Consider the following 14,727-nt stretch of genomic DNA (forward strand, 5'->3'; position numbering starts at 1 on the left):
AATTCCAACACCCTAATGGTAAAGGTTAACTTTATCTACTTCACCATACCAAGCCCAAGAATGGCAACTTATTTTTGTTTAATATTTTGTTTGTATGTTTGCAGTGAGATGGAAATATATCTATGGTTTGTGTGTCTCAAGAGGGTTTCTCCTAATGGAGCATGAAGCCACTGATCAAGTCCCTGATCACCCAACTTTAATTGGAGTGTCTTCTCAAAGCTAAAGGAGGTCATAAAAGTCTCAGGATGACTACAGACAAAGATAAAGAAAATATTAGGTATCTTCAAACTTATATGTTTTAAGGGAATTATGTTGAGCCACATCTCTTTGAAATACATGTTTGCTTAGCATAGCCAAAGTAAAATGCATGACTGAGTGGACTGCAACCAACATCTTCTAACCATTATTGCATTGTGGTCCCTTCCTTCAGAAAAAAAAATTGCTCTCACCAGTCTGGATCAATGACTACACCAGCTGATTTATCTGGGTGACTGAAAATTCCTCAGTACAGACCACCTACAAGACAAAAGGATGGGATCTATTTCAGGGAGAAGACCTCAGCTTCCCCAAGCATGTCAAAGCATGTAGGAACTTGGCTTCTGCATTGGAATCAATCCTCACTAAAAAGGAAGAAAGGAGTAAGTAAAAGATAAATTGAACAGCGAGACTCTCTGTTAAACAGTGTCAGATGGAAACCAGGGTTTACGAGAATGGAACTTTAATGTGCATAGATAGTGTCACTTTAGGAGAAAACTTCATGTTAATGGTGAGATTAAGTAGTCCATCCATAAATTTACAAGAGGTACAACAGAGATGACGATGACGATGACGATGATGAAGATGATGACGATGATGATGATGATGGAAGTAGCAGTAGTACTGGTGGCAGAATACATTAGACAATGAGAGGTATAGATAAGAAAGAAGGAGTTTTTAAGCATTTGAACTTAAAACTGTAGAATACTCTCACTCAGATAGTTTTTTTTTGGGGGGGGGAGGTCTTATGTGCCTGTGCCATCTAAAGCCAAGAAGCTTGATACTATAGAGCTAACCAAATAGAAGTTCCCTTGGGATACAGGATATGCTTCCCATGGTGGGAAGGGACCTTCCATAAGAAAAAAAGTGTTTTGTTTGGTGAAGGTCCCTCCACCCAATTTGTTTGGATCCACTTCCACCTCCCACCATTCAGTAGAGTCTCTTGATCCTCTGTGTAGCATTTTCAGCAGTTTGAAGAGACTGCCCTAGAAAGGGAGTGGAATGGTGGGGTTCCATTGCTAGAGGAACAGGGATTCCTGTTCCTCTAGCAATTCAAACAGGGATTGGACAGCCACCTGTCAGGGATGCTTTAAACTGGATTTAAAGTATAGCGTTAAATGTTTGAAATGTCAAACATTTAAAGCAATGTTTGGCATTTCAAACCTTTTCAAAACTTAGAGTGATACTTCAGAAAATGAAATTAAAAAGCAATAATGTTAAGTTTCAACATATTAAATCCAATACTGTCTTACCTTGGTTTTTGTTTGGTTTTGGTTTTGTATGTTTGGTTCATTTGTTTGTTTGTTTTTTAGAATGCATTACATCCTGTGCTCATAATTAGTAAGGTTAAAAATTATTTGAGGGATACATACCTTCATTTTTGCATGGAAATATGAACTATAGCAATTTTATTGGGATATCCTCCTCCCAGTTCTACATTTAAAAATATGGAAGTGTTCAAAAAGTAAGAGAGTTTTCATGTTGTTGTTCTCTTGCTCACAGTATCAAGGAAAACTAAAATTACAAATTTAAATGCGTAATATTTAAAAGAGACTAAACAGAGACTTATAATGAATTACGTCAGGGGAAGGCAATGAAGCACCCACAGTCACCAATTCACCCCCGGACAGCCTTCTTGGCTCCTCTCCCATGGTGGCCAAGCCCTCTCACATTTTGTTTAATTAACAAAGGACTGCTGTAAAATTGGCTCCTGTTTCTGCTGAAAACTGGATTCATTTTTTGTGTTGGGGCTCGGATTCCACATCTGCCTTGTATTCTGCATTTGGAGCTAAATGTTCTTTGCCAGGTCTCCTATGGCAGCAATTTCATGGTTTCTCAAATTGCCAAATGTGACCAATGACTAAAAGATACCTTACCCTTCAGTTACTGATTTATCTACATCATGTAACATATTTCTCTCTCTCTCTTTCTCTGTGTCACTTTTTAAAAACATTTATCTAAAATCCTCCTCCTTCTTGCAGAAGGAACATGTCTCAGGAGAATGAAATTCACCAACTTCTCCAGTAACATTGTCACTGAGGTTGTCCTCCTTGGCTTCTCTAATCTCCACCAGCTTCAAAAACCACTCTTCTTTCTCTTCCTTGTCATATACATATTGACTCTGATTGGCAATGCTTTAGTCATCCTTATGATCCAGATAGACCACCGTTTACATACTCCAATGTACTACTTCCTCAAGAACCTCTCCTGGATGGAAATCATCATTACCACAACTGTCACGCCCAAGATGCTCACCCTACTCATCTCAAATAAAAACACCATCTCTTTTTTTGCTTGCATCTTACAATCATATATCTACTTTATCGCTGGCTCTGCTGAAGTCCTCCTTTTGGCTGCCATGTCAATAGATCGCTACATGGCCATCTGCAACCCATTACGGTATACAGCTATCATGAGCACCCAGGTTTGCCAGGTGATGGTTCTGTCTTGTTGGTTGGGCAGCTTCTTTGCCATCACAGCCTCCATGTTACTACAGGTATCACTGCCTGTCTGTGGCTCCAATGTGATTGATCATTTCTTCTGTGACAGTGGTCCTATGCTTGAAATGATATGTGCTGACACCCACTTCCTCCAGGCCTTGGATTTTGCAGTTTCCTGCTTCACACTTCTCAGCTCTGTATCTGCGACAACAGTCTCCTATATCTATATCATTATCACTGTGATGAAGATGCCCTCTGCCAAAGGCAGAAGGAAAACATTTGGCACATGCACTTCTCACATCACTGTGGCATCACTTTATTATGGCAGCTCCATCTTCATCTATATCAAGCCAGCTGGCAGCTCTTCAATGGAATTCAACAAGGTGGCCACAGTGTTCAACACAGTGGTGACTCCATTGCTAAATCCCATCATTTACAACTTCAGGAACAAGACAGTGAAGGAAGTCCTCAGAGATACATTGGCAAGAGTTTTGGCAACATTGAAAAGTAAGGTCTAAGCTTTTTGCAGAAACACAGTGGGGGGGGATCTACACTATTGCTTTTAAAGCGCTTTAAAGCACTTTGAAAAAGTTTTGAAACCTGTATATGCAGTGTGTCCTGTGCCCCAACAGTTGTCAAAACTGTTATAAAGCACTTTAAAGCAGTAGTGTAGATCCCCCCTAGGAGAGACAGAATCTTGATTCCTATTTCTGCATTGCCACCATATATGTGGGGAGAAGAAAAGAGTGAGATGGAGATGTCCTCCTTATCCCTGACATCGACCTTCTAACAAAACATGTACTAGACAGAGGACAATGTTGAGAGGGCTCATCACAGAGGTGATGGGAATGGACAAGCTTGACTAGAAATAAAGAGTTCACTGACTCAAACTGTTTTTCTCATTGTGTATTAGAATGACAGGCATTTCCCCCTCAAAAAACAACAGTAGGAATCTGTGAAACACATACCTGTCATCCCTAGAGGTAAACACAATTGGTGGCCCCAATTTATCACCATGTTTGCAAGTGGTAAATTGGAGCAGCATTTTGAAGAGGGAGACAGCCATCCTATGGTCCCTTCAAGAGCATCCTTCCGGGGAAGATGTCTACTTAAAAAATGCCCTATGAGCCTGGAGACAGTGATCCGACCTCAAAAGAGGGTGTTGGCCATCTGACCCTTTGCAGCTGGTGTGGAAAGAACTGCTTTGGTTGTTACTCTGATGTTAAATTAAAAAGCTTTGGATTATGAAATATATTCTTTTTGCATTTAAGGCAAAATATTTATATATTGTTACCCAGCAATTACTCCCCACAAAATGATTGTTAAAAAGATGTAATATCAACATATTTTTTAAAAAGACGAGAAATATAAAATACCTGGAAATAATGAAGCCATGGGCGGAAATGTTTTTGGTTTTTAATCCTCTCGGTAAGATTCCCAGCATAGCTATTTCTTTCATTCCTTATTAAAATTTTGCTGATAGATATTTTTGCTCAGTTTCTCAACATCTGACTAGAGCTCTTAGATGAGTTACCCCCTCTGTAAAAGTCCAAGTGCACACTCTGGGAGTTCTCCTGGACTCAGAACTAACTGAGGAAGCCATGGTGTCCTGGAGTGTGTATTACCAGCTTAGGCTGGTATGCCAGCCACAGCCCTACCTGTCCTGGCCTCAGTTATACATGTACTAGTGATGTCCAGGTTGGACTACTGTAATATGCTGTACATGGGGCTTCCTTTGAAAACAGTTCAGAAACTTTAGCTGGTGCAGAATGCGGCTGACTGAGTATTATTGGGGACAAGGTGATTTGATCACACACAGCTTCATAAGATGGGGGGGGGGAATCACATTCCCTACTGTCACTATGGCCTCCTGCTCCTGTCCCACAATAGCAACAATTTCTTAACATGGGAAAAGAAAGGGGAACCAGCAACCACCATGTGGCCCTCTCAGTGGGCGTTTTTATTGTGCAGCCTTCCCTGCAAGAAATGACAGCAAGTTCTACTTTAAAAAGGTAAGTGGGATTTACCAGGGTCTAATTTTGTCATGGAAAAAAAGACCAGAAGAGGCAGGAGATGCGTGGTAGGTGAATGGTGTCTTCAAAAGGTTGCACGAAAAGTCATGAGTGGGAAGTAACAAATGTGTGATAAAGCACTCATCTGATCATGCTCATAATCTGCAATGGTTACCAGAGAGTTTCAGAGCCCATTTCAAAGTGCCAGTTTTGTCTTTAAAGCCTTAAATAGTTTGGGACCAAGTTACTTGAAGGGCCACCTTCACCCATAGTTTGCCCAGACAAAGAAAGGCCCTTCTCATTTGCTCATCCATAAAAGCAGTGAGGTGAGTGACCACATGTAAGAGGGCCTTCTCTGTGGTGGCCCCATGCTTTTCGAATAAGTTGCCATCAGAGGTCTGCCATGCTCCATCATTGCAGGGTTCCCAAAAGGCCTTGAAAACATATTGTTTTACCTTGATCTTCCTTTGATAAGATTGCTATTGTTGCTATTATTGCCTTCCTGTCATTGTTGTTGTTGTTGTTGTTGTTGTTGTTACTGGTTTTATTGTTGGCTTTTATTGTTGTTTTATTGCCATTTTATTGTGTTCATGTTTTTGTGGCTTTTAACATTTGAGCTATTTAAATATCTTGTATTCCTTTAAGCCTCCTTGGAAGGGCCTCTGTCTGAAAGGGGGGCAAGACATATTTTAAATAACTAAAGGATGAAAGTATTAAACTCCCCCCTCCCTGCTTGCTGTGTTCCCAATCCTGATTGGAGGGGTCATAGCTCAGTGTGATGGAGCACATGTTTGGTGTGCAGAAAGTACCAGGTACAATCCTCAGCTGCTCCAGCTAGGGTTAAGAAAGAATCCTGCCTGAAACCCTGGAGAACACCTGCCAGTCAGTGTTGATAATACTAGATGGATCAATGGTCTGACTCAGTATGAGCGAGGTTCCTATATCCCTATGTTCCTGATCAGGCCTTCCAGCAACTTATATCTGTAGTGTTAAAAATATACTTTTAATATATAGTTTAATCTTCAGTTACTACTACTGGCGGGACAAGCTAGGAGCCACAGAGAACCTTGAGGTGCCCTGCATCCAGGGACTCATTCAACAGCTGGTACCTGGCCCAGGTTGGTAGGCAGCTCACTTCTGGTGGTGTGTGTATTTCCTCTTGTCGTCCTCTCTGCAACTTCTTGAATGACCAACAACAGCATCTATGGCTTGGGGAATGTTCAGTTGACATCATCATCTCTTTACCAACAACAATACACTGCTTCAGTCACCCCTACTGCTGTGGAAAGCCAGGATCTATGGACTAACCAGCTGCCCGAGAGGAGGTGTGCCAGCCCCTAGAACCAAATTCTATGTGTTTGAGGGTTCTGTTTTCTCATATGGTCCTTGTAGAACTTTCCAGGCACAATAGCTGGAACATCATTTCTTATCAGTCACTACCGCCTTCTTGATTTTAACAAATGTTATGTTTACTATGTGCTATTTTTCCTGTTTGGGAGAACTCTGTTTGGTGTGTATACTTAGGGTTCTGTAGGTGGTCACTGAGGAACCTTTCAAGACTGTACTGTGAAATGGGGAGATGACCAGAGAAATTAACACAATCACTCCTAAGGGTCCTCTTCGGGGAGGTAGAGCATGAGCAATTAGGTTTTCTGAGGCACTTAAGGAAATGAAGCACCTGTATAGAGAGCTAGAATGATGGTGGGGGAAACTCAGACCAAGTCTGATCAAACACAGGTAAGAATCCATGGCCAATTCTACACCTGTCATTTTTTTCCGGGATCATCCTGAGATCATCCCTGTGCATCCAAATGACACACAGGGGATCCCAGGAGCAGGCAGGGACCATCCCTCCGTTTTCCTGGTATAATCCTTAGGTGTAGAAAGGGCCCATGTAAGGTCTGTTCCATGGAAGACAGCAAAGAAGTCTTTCTTCTGTGTTTCCATTGCATCATAACAGTGTCATTTCATGGAATTAATTAGTACGGGGTGGGTTCAAAGGACTACAACACATTATTTCTGAGTATGGCAAGGAGGAACCATCTGAAGCCTGCAGAGGGTCAAGGGTGCAAAATGCTTTGCTGATCAAATCACTCATATCTTCTTCAGCTTGGACTCCCTGTTAAAAATAGTTTCTAGTAAGATGTTTGAGTTAACTATCAGTCCAGTGCTGATAGGTGAGTTTGATTTGCCTGAGGATGTGGGCAAGTTGTTTGGTGGGATGAGGCCGACCACCTGCCCCTTAGTCTCTTGCCCATCCTAGACCATGAGAGCTACCAGAGAGGGGCTGGCTGAGTGCATCATTATTTTATGTACTATTTTGGATGCATAAAGGGCTTTAATCATTCTCTTCTTAATTTTATTTTCCTCTAACATGCCCGCAAAACTGGTGATCCACATTTTACATATATTGGCTGACCTGACTGTGGTGGGGTTTAAACCCAGATCATAATTCCAACACCCTAATGGTAAGGGCTAACCTTATCTACTTCACCATGCCAAGCCCAAGAATGGCAAGTTATTTTTGTTTAATATTTTGTTTGTATGTTTGCAGTGAGATGGAAAAATATCTATGGTTTGTGGGTCTCAAGAGGGTATCTCCTAATGGTGCATGAAGCCACTGATCAAGTCCCTGATCACCCAACTTTAATTGGAGTGTCTTCTCAAAGCTAAAGGAGGTCATAAAAGTCTCAGGATGACTACAGACAAAGATAAAGAAAATATTAGGTATCATCAAACATATGTTTTAAGGGAACTATGTTGAGCCACGTCTCTTTGAAGCAAATGTCTGTATAGCATAGCCGAAGTAAAATGCTTTACTGAGTAGACTGCAACCAACATCTTCCAACCATTGTTGCATTGGGGCCCCTTCCTTTGGGGAAAAAATGTTTTCACCAGTCTGGATCAATTGCTACAGCAGCTGATTTATATGGGTGACTGAAAATTCCTCAGTACAGACCACCTACAAGACAAAAGGATGGGATCTATTTCAGGGAAAAGACCTCAGCTTCCCCAAGCTTGGCAAAGCATGTAGGAACACGGCCTCTACATTAGAATCAAGCCTCACTAAAAAAGAAGAAAGGAGTAAGTACAAGATAAATTGAACAGAGAGACTCTCTGTTAAACAGTGTCAAGTGGAAACCAGGGTTCAAGAAAATGGAACTTTAATGTGCATAGTGTCACTTTAGGAGAAAACTTCATGTTAATGGTGAAATTAAGTAGTCCATAAATTTACAAGAGGTACAACAGAAAAAGAACTTTAACTATTGATGGTGGTGGTGATGATGATGATGATGATGATGATGATGATGATGATGATGATGATAGTATTAGTAGTACTATTAGACAGTGGGAGGTATAGATTAGAAATCAGAAGGAGTTCTTTAAGCATTTAAACATAAACTGTGGAATATTCTCACTCAGATAGTTTGGGGGGGAAGGTCTTAAGTGCCAGTTATGGTCCATTGGGATCAAGAAAGTCCATCACCAGCACTTTCATATGAATTTAGGACTGTGCCATCTAAAGCCAGGAAGCTTGATACTGTAGAGCTAACCAAATAGAAGTTCCTTTGGAATACGGGATATGCCTCCCATGGTGGGAAGGGACCTTCCATAAGAAAAAAAGGTTCTGTTTGATGAAGGTCCCTCCACCCAATGTTTTTGGATCCCCCTCCCCCACCACCCACTATTCATTAGGGTCTCTTGACTCTCTCTGTAGCATTTTCATGGCTCTGAAGAGACTGCCCTAGGAAGGGAGTGCAGTGCTGGGTTCCATTGCTAGAGGAATTCAAACAGAGACTCCAATTCAAACAGAGCCACCTGTCAGGGATGCTTTAAACTGGATTCCTACACTGAGCAGGGAGTTGAACACAATGGCTGAAATGTCCCCTTCCAACTCTATGATACAATGTTCTATGAAGTCAGAACTTCCAACTCTATTTTTTTCCTATTTAACTTCTATAAAATAATGGCTACTATCAAACCAAAAGTCCTATTAATTTCAGACCATGAGATTCAAGCAAACAGGCAATTCCCTCATAGAAAACAATGGGAATTGAAAATGAATCACTTCATTTGCATCATGGCCACTTACAAATAAATCAGATGCAAACATTACCAGATTCGAGCCAGGAAAGGGTAGGATTGGAGTCAGATGGGAGATGAGCTCAGGCCTACCATTTTAGGAAATGGGTTAGATGCAGAATTAGTCATGCTTGAATTTTGCACATTAAAATCAATGGGGCTTAATTTAATTAAATCATTTATTTCAGTAGATTTATTCTGATTACATTTCTGTATCCAATCTACAGGTTTGTGTGCAGGGATGTATAAGCAATCAACGAATGGGCAGGGGAAAGGGAGATCCATTTGTTTGTTTGTTTGTAAATGAAGGGACACTTTGGTTTGGAATCATGGAAGGGAGCTGATCAACAGAACATTTCTAAGGAAAATTTCAATAGACAAGCCTTGGAGGCTCATATTTAAGTAAATGAGGTAAATACTAAAACATAATCTCCCCATTCCAGCAGGTTTCAGAAAGAATGTCACAAGATGATGTAATGTTTCAACCATTCATTAACACATATATTTAGCAACTTGATTCTACACACGTAGAAAGAAACTACACGAACAGTAATTAGGGATGAAAGGAAATGTCATTCAAATACAAGATTTGGATTTAATGTTTGGCATTTCAAACATTTTCAAACCTTAGAGTGATACTTTGGAAAATGAAATTAAAAAGCAATAATGTTAAGTTTCAACATATTAAATCTAATACAGTCATACCTCAGTTTTTGTTTGGCTTTAGTTTTGTTTGTTTGGTTCATTCGTTTGTTTGTTTTTTAGAATGCATTACATCCCGTGCTCATAATTAGTAAAGTTAAAAATCATTTGGGGGATACCTTCATTTTTGCATGGAAATATGAACCAAAGCAATTTTATTGGGAAATCCTCCACCCAATTCTACATTAAAAAATATGGAAGTGTTTCAAAAAGTAAGAGAGTTCGCACATTGTTGTTCTTTTGTTCACAGCATCAAGGAAAACTAAAATTACAAATTTAAATGCATAATTTTCAAAAGAGACTTAAAAGAGACTTATAATGAACTATGTCTGGGGAAGGCAATGACGCACCTACAGTCACCAATGCATCCCCGGATAACTTATTTTGTTGAGGTTTATTTTGTGTGTTGAGGCTCGGATTCCACAACCGTCTTTGTTCTCAGCATTAGGGGTGACGTGTTCTTTGCCAGGCCTCCTATGGCAGCAATTTCAAGGTTTCTCAAATTGCCAAAATGACCAATGACTAAAAGATACCTTACCCTTCAGCTACTGATTTATCTACATCATGTAACATATTTCTCTCTCTCTCTTTCTCTGTGTCACTTTTTAAAAACATTTATCTAAAATCCTCCTCCTTCTTGCAGAAGGAACATGTCTCAGGAGAATGAAATTCACCAACTTCTCCAGTAACATTGTCACTGAGGTTGTCCTCCTTGGCTTCTCTAATCTCCACCAGCTTCAAAAACCACTCTTCTTTCTCTTCCTTGTCATATACATATTAACTCTGATTGGCAATGCTTTAGTCATCCTTATGATCCAGATAGACCACCGCTTACATACTCCAATGTACTACTTCCTCAAGAACCTCTCCTGGATGGAAATCATCATTACCACAACTGTCACACCTAAGATGCTCACCCTACTCATCTCAAAAGAAAACACCATCTCTTTTTTTGCTTGCATCCTACAAGGATATGTGTACTTTGTCGCTGGCACTACTGAAGTCCTCTTTTTGGCTGCCATGTCAGTGGATCGCTACATGGCCATCTGCAACCCATTACGGTACACAGCTATCATGAGCACCCGGGTTTGCCAGGTGATGGTTCTGTCTTGTTGGTTGGGCAGCTTCTTTACCATCACAGCCTGCATGTTACTACAGGTAAGACTGCCTTTTTGTGGCTCCAATGTGATTGACCATTTTTTTTGTGACAGTGGTCCTCTACTTGAAATGGTATGTGCTGACACCCACTTCCTCCAGGCCTTGGACTTTTCAGTTTCCTGCTTCACACTTCTCAGCTCTGTATCTGTGACAACAGTCTCCTATATCTATATCATTATCACTGTGATGAAGATGCCCTCTGCCAAAGGCAGAAGGAAAACATTTGGCACATGCACTTCTCACATCACTGTGGCATCACTTTATTATGGCAGCTCCATCTTCATCTATATCAAGCCAGCTGGCAGCTCTTCAATGGAATTCAACAAGGTGGCCACAGTGTTCAACACAGTGGTGACTCCATTGCTAAATCCCATCATTTACAACTTCAGGAACAAGACAGTGAAGGAAGTCCTCAGAGATGCATTGGGAAGAGTGTCGGCAACATTGAAAAGTAAGCTCTAAGCTTTTTGCAGAAACATAGTGGGAGAGACAGAATCTTGTTTCCTATTTCTGCATTGCCACCATATATGTGGGGAGAAGAAAAGAGTGAGATGGAGATGTCCTCCTTATCCCTGACATCGACCTTCTAACAAAACATGTACTAGACAGAGGACAATGTTGAGAGGGCTCATCACAGCGGTGATGGGAATGGACAAGCTTGACTAGAAATAAAGAGTTCACTGATTCAACCAGTTTTTCTCATTGTGTTTTAGAATGACAGGCCTTTCCCCCTCAAAAAACAACAACAGGAATCTGTGAAACACACACCTGTCATCCCTAGAGATGAACACAAATGGTGGCCCCAATTTATCACCATGTTTGCAAGTGGTAAATTGGGGCAGCAGTTTTGGAGAGGGAGGCTTCATCTACACCATGCAGGATATTGGAATATGAAAGTGGTATATAAAAGACAGAAGCCACACCAAGCAGGATATACTGGTATAGAAGTGGTATACCAACAGTTGTCAGTGCACTTCAATACCACTATAAAGCAGCAGTGTAGCTCCTGTGATTTTCAGGGAAAGCCCAGGAAACTCAGGGTACATCTTGATGAGTGGTTTGTCCCAGGGTAGTGTTAAAAATATACTTTTAATATGTAGTTTAGCCTTCAGTTACTACTACTAGTGGGACAAGTTAGGAGCCACAGAGTAGCTTGAGTTGCCCTGCATCTGAGGACTCATACAACAGCTGGTATCTGGCCCAACTTGGTAGGCAGCTCACTTCTGGTGGTGTGGGTATTTCCTCCTGTTGTCGTCTTTGCAACTCTGAAGAGCACCATTTGAATGATCCACAATAGCATCTAAGGCTTGGGGAATGTTCAGTTGACATCATCATCTCATTAGCAACAATAATACACTGCTTCAGTCACCCCTACTGCTGTAGAAAGCCAGGATCTATGGACTAACCAGCTGCCCGAGAGAAGGTGTGCCTGCCCCTGGAACAAAATCCTATGTGTTTGAGGGTTCTGTTTTCTCATATGGCCTGCTTTCTCATACACACTGCTTAATCACCCTACTGCTGTGGAAAGCCAAAATCTATGGAGTAGGGTGACCATATTTTGGAAACCAAAAAGGACAACATGGTCAGCCCCCAATGGGGCGTGTCCAGCACCAAGGGGGCGTGCCCACCCGAACATAGCCTTGGTCACATGTCCGATTTTACAGCACACATTTAAGACAAATCTGTTCTACATAACATCTTAATGTTAAAATCACTGAAATAAAGAACAAGTGAGAGACAGCAACATATCTTAAAGATTTGCTTTCTAATGTATATACTATTCTTGTTTCCATTGAATTAAAGTGTAAAATAAAGTTGGAAAGGGACCTGCACATTTTTGTTCTGTCTTATATGGGACGAACATTCCTGAGCATCCCTCAGTTACTGTAGCTCTACCTAATTTGAATCCGGGCCACCCTGGAGAACATTCTTTAAGTAGAAGCCCTGTAATTGCTATAATGCATGACTTCTGTCTCTACCTCTCCTCCTCATACTGGTTTCCTCTCTGTCTATACACTCCTGCTCTTTTTAGTGACAGAGACCCACACACACACCTTTCTGATGTCGTCTACCTGGTGGTCACACTCACAATGAGAAAGAGAGGTTCAGCCTACAGGCTCCACCATACGTTCAGATCAATAAGAAAGATACTGTGCTTACCTCCACTTGCATCTGCCTGCTCACTGTATAAGAGAGAGAAATTGTGTCCACACACTTCTGCTACTATCTTCTTCCATGAGGGGTAATGACCAATCCTTGGAGATAAGAGACTGGCCATTGTGACGGGCTCATGCTGTCTCCTTGGAGATGAGAGACAGACATTGTGACCTAAGGCTGATATTTCCAGTCATGAAACTCTCCTTCACCCAAGAGGGCTGATAGGGCTAGATAAAGGATCAACTGGGAATTGCCAGTGGGAAAGGCACCCAAGTATATGGCCTTCAGCATCACATTTTTACATGAATGACATAGTCTATGAGTGGCATCAGGCAGGGGGCATCATGCTTCCTTACTATCACTTTCCCCCCTGCTTCTGTCCCACATTACTTCTTCTTTCTTCACACAGGGGAAGAAAGAGGAAGTAAACAATAACCACATGGTACATTCAGTGGGCATGTTTATCTCACTGCTTTTCCTGCTCCCAGCAAGAAATGGCAGAACATTTCATTCAAAAAAAGAAATCAAATTTAAAGGGGCCTATTTTGTGATGGAAAGAAGGCAAGAAGGAGCGGGAGAGACATGGGAGGTGGACATCATCATCAAAATGACCTGTGAACATCCATAAATGGGGAGTAAACGCTCATCTGGTGATGCTCTGTGTGAAGAGGTCTTGTGTGACTTTGCCATCAGGAGGTGAGGAAATTTTTGCTAAACAAAGTTAATGGTTTCTTTTAGAAGGCTCAGTGTGAGTGGGAGGGAAAAGTAAAGATACCCTGAAGACAAAAATGATGAGCACCCCGAAGCACCAGAATGGTACAGAGAGGCTTATCCATCTAACTAGCTACCTTGAGTACCATTTTTTTTTAGTAGAAAGGCAGGGTAGAAATAAAATAGAAACTAAACAAATGTATCTCTTTTGGTAACTTGAGGAGACCAGTGACAGAAGTATCCCAGGAGCCTCAAAGCCTTTGTTCATTCCAGCAATTGTGGTTTAGGGATAGTAATTGACAAAGGACTATCTCAACAACAATGCAGTGTGTCAGCTCAGTGTCAGAACCAATTCAAAGGTGAATCTTGAGGCCAAGGTGGGGTTCTCTGCCCAGGATGAGTACTGTGAATTGAACATTTCATTTCAAAATGAAAAAGTCAGATTTAAAGGTTTCCTATTTTGTAATGGAAAGAATGCAAGAAGGAGCAGGAGACACATGGGAGGCAGACGTCATTAAACGATGAATCTTGAGGCCAGGGTGGGGCTCTCTGCCCAGGAAAGCCGATTCCTCCCCCCCCATGTCGCCAGCTGCCGATTCTCCCCCCCATGTCGCCAGCCACCGATTCTCACCCCCCCATGTCACCGGCCGCCAATTCCTGCCCCCCCATGTCACCAGCCGCCAATCGCACCCTCCATGTCCCTAGCCTCCATTTCCCCCCTCCACCAATGTCCCCCGGGCTGTGATGGCCGCCGCCGATATCCCCCAGGCCGGGGGACATCGGTGATGATGGGAGCGCTGCAGCCCATCCGCCGCTGTTCCCAGCTACTCGTGTGTAAGTGCGGTAGCCAGGAACACCAGCGGAATGGGCTACACCCCCGCAGTCTCGGGCTGAGCCAGAGAAAAAATGGACTAAATGGGGTTTCACTTACCCTGCGTCCAGGAAGGTTTCACTCCTGCCTGACCCTGGGATCCCCTGTGCATCATTTGGATGCACAGGGGCGAGCCCGGGGCGAGCACCGAGCTAAACTTCTGTCTAGCAAGGCCCCAACACTCTAGCCACTACACCACCCCACCTCTCTAGGGGGAATTAGGTTGGTTGGCGGGGAATGACCAAATGTGTTTTTTTCTTGTGCTGTGTTTTACCTGAATTTCTGTAGCTGCATATGCATGTATTTAACTGGATTTATTGTTTGTATGTGTGTTTTG

The 14,727-nt window shown here is 42.0% G+C and overlaps 2 protein-coding genes across 2 annotated transcripts; both read left to right on the top strand.

The window, feature by feature from the left end:
- Positions 1–2,257: 2,257 nt before the first annotated feature.
- LOC134405470 (olfactory receptor 6M1-like) lies at positions 2,258–3,214 on the top strand. The gene has a single exon (XM_063136714.1). The coding sequence runs from the start codon at positions 2,258–2,260 to the stop codon at positions 3,212–3,214; it is 957 nt and encodes a 318-aa protein (XP_062992784.1).
- A 6,942-nt stretch (positions 3,215–10,156) lies between these two features.
- LOC134405471 (olfactory receptor 6M1-like) lies at positions 10,157–11,113 on the top strand. Its single transcript, XM_063136715.1, has one exon. The coding sequence runs from the start codon at positions 10,157–10,159 to the stop codon at positions 11,111–11,113; it is 957 nt and encodes a 318-aa protein (XP_062992785.1).
- Positions 11,114–14,727: the final 3,614 nt, after the last annotated feature.

This window comes from Elgaria multicarinata, chromosome 11 (assembly GCF_023053635.1).
Source record: "Elgaria multicarinata webbii isolate HBS135686 ecotype San Diego chromosome 11, rElgMul1.1.pri, whole genome shotgun sequence".
In the NCBI taxonomy this organism is placed as follows: domain Eukaryota; kingdom Metazoa; phylum Chordata; class Lepidosauria; order Squamata; family Anguidae; genus Elgaria; species Elgaria multicarinata.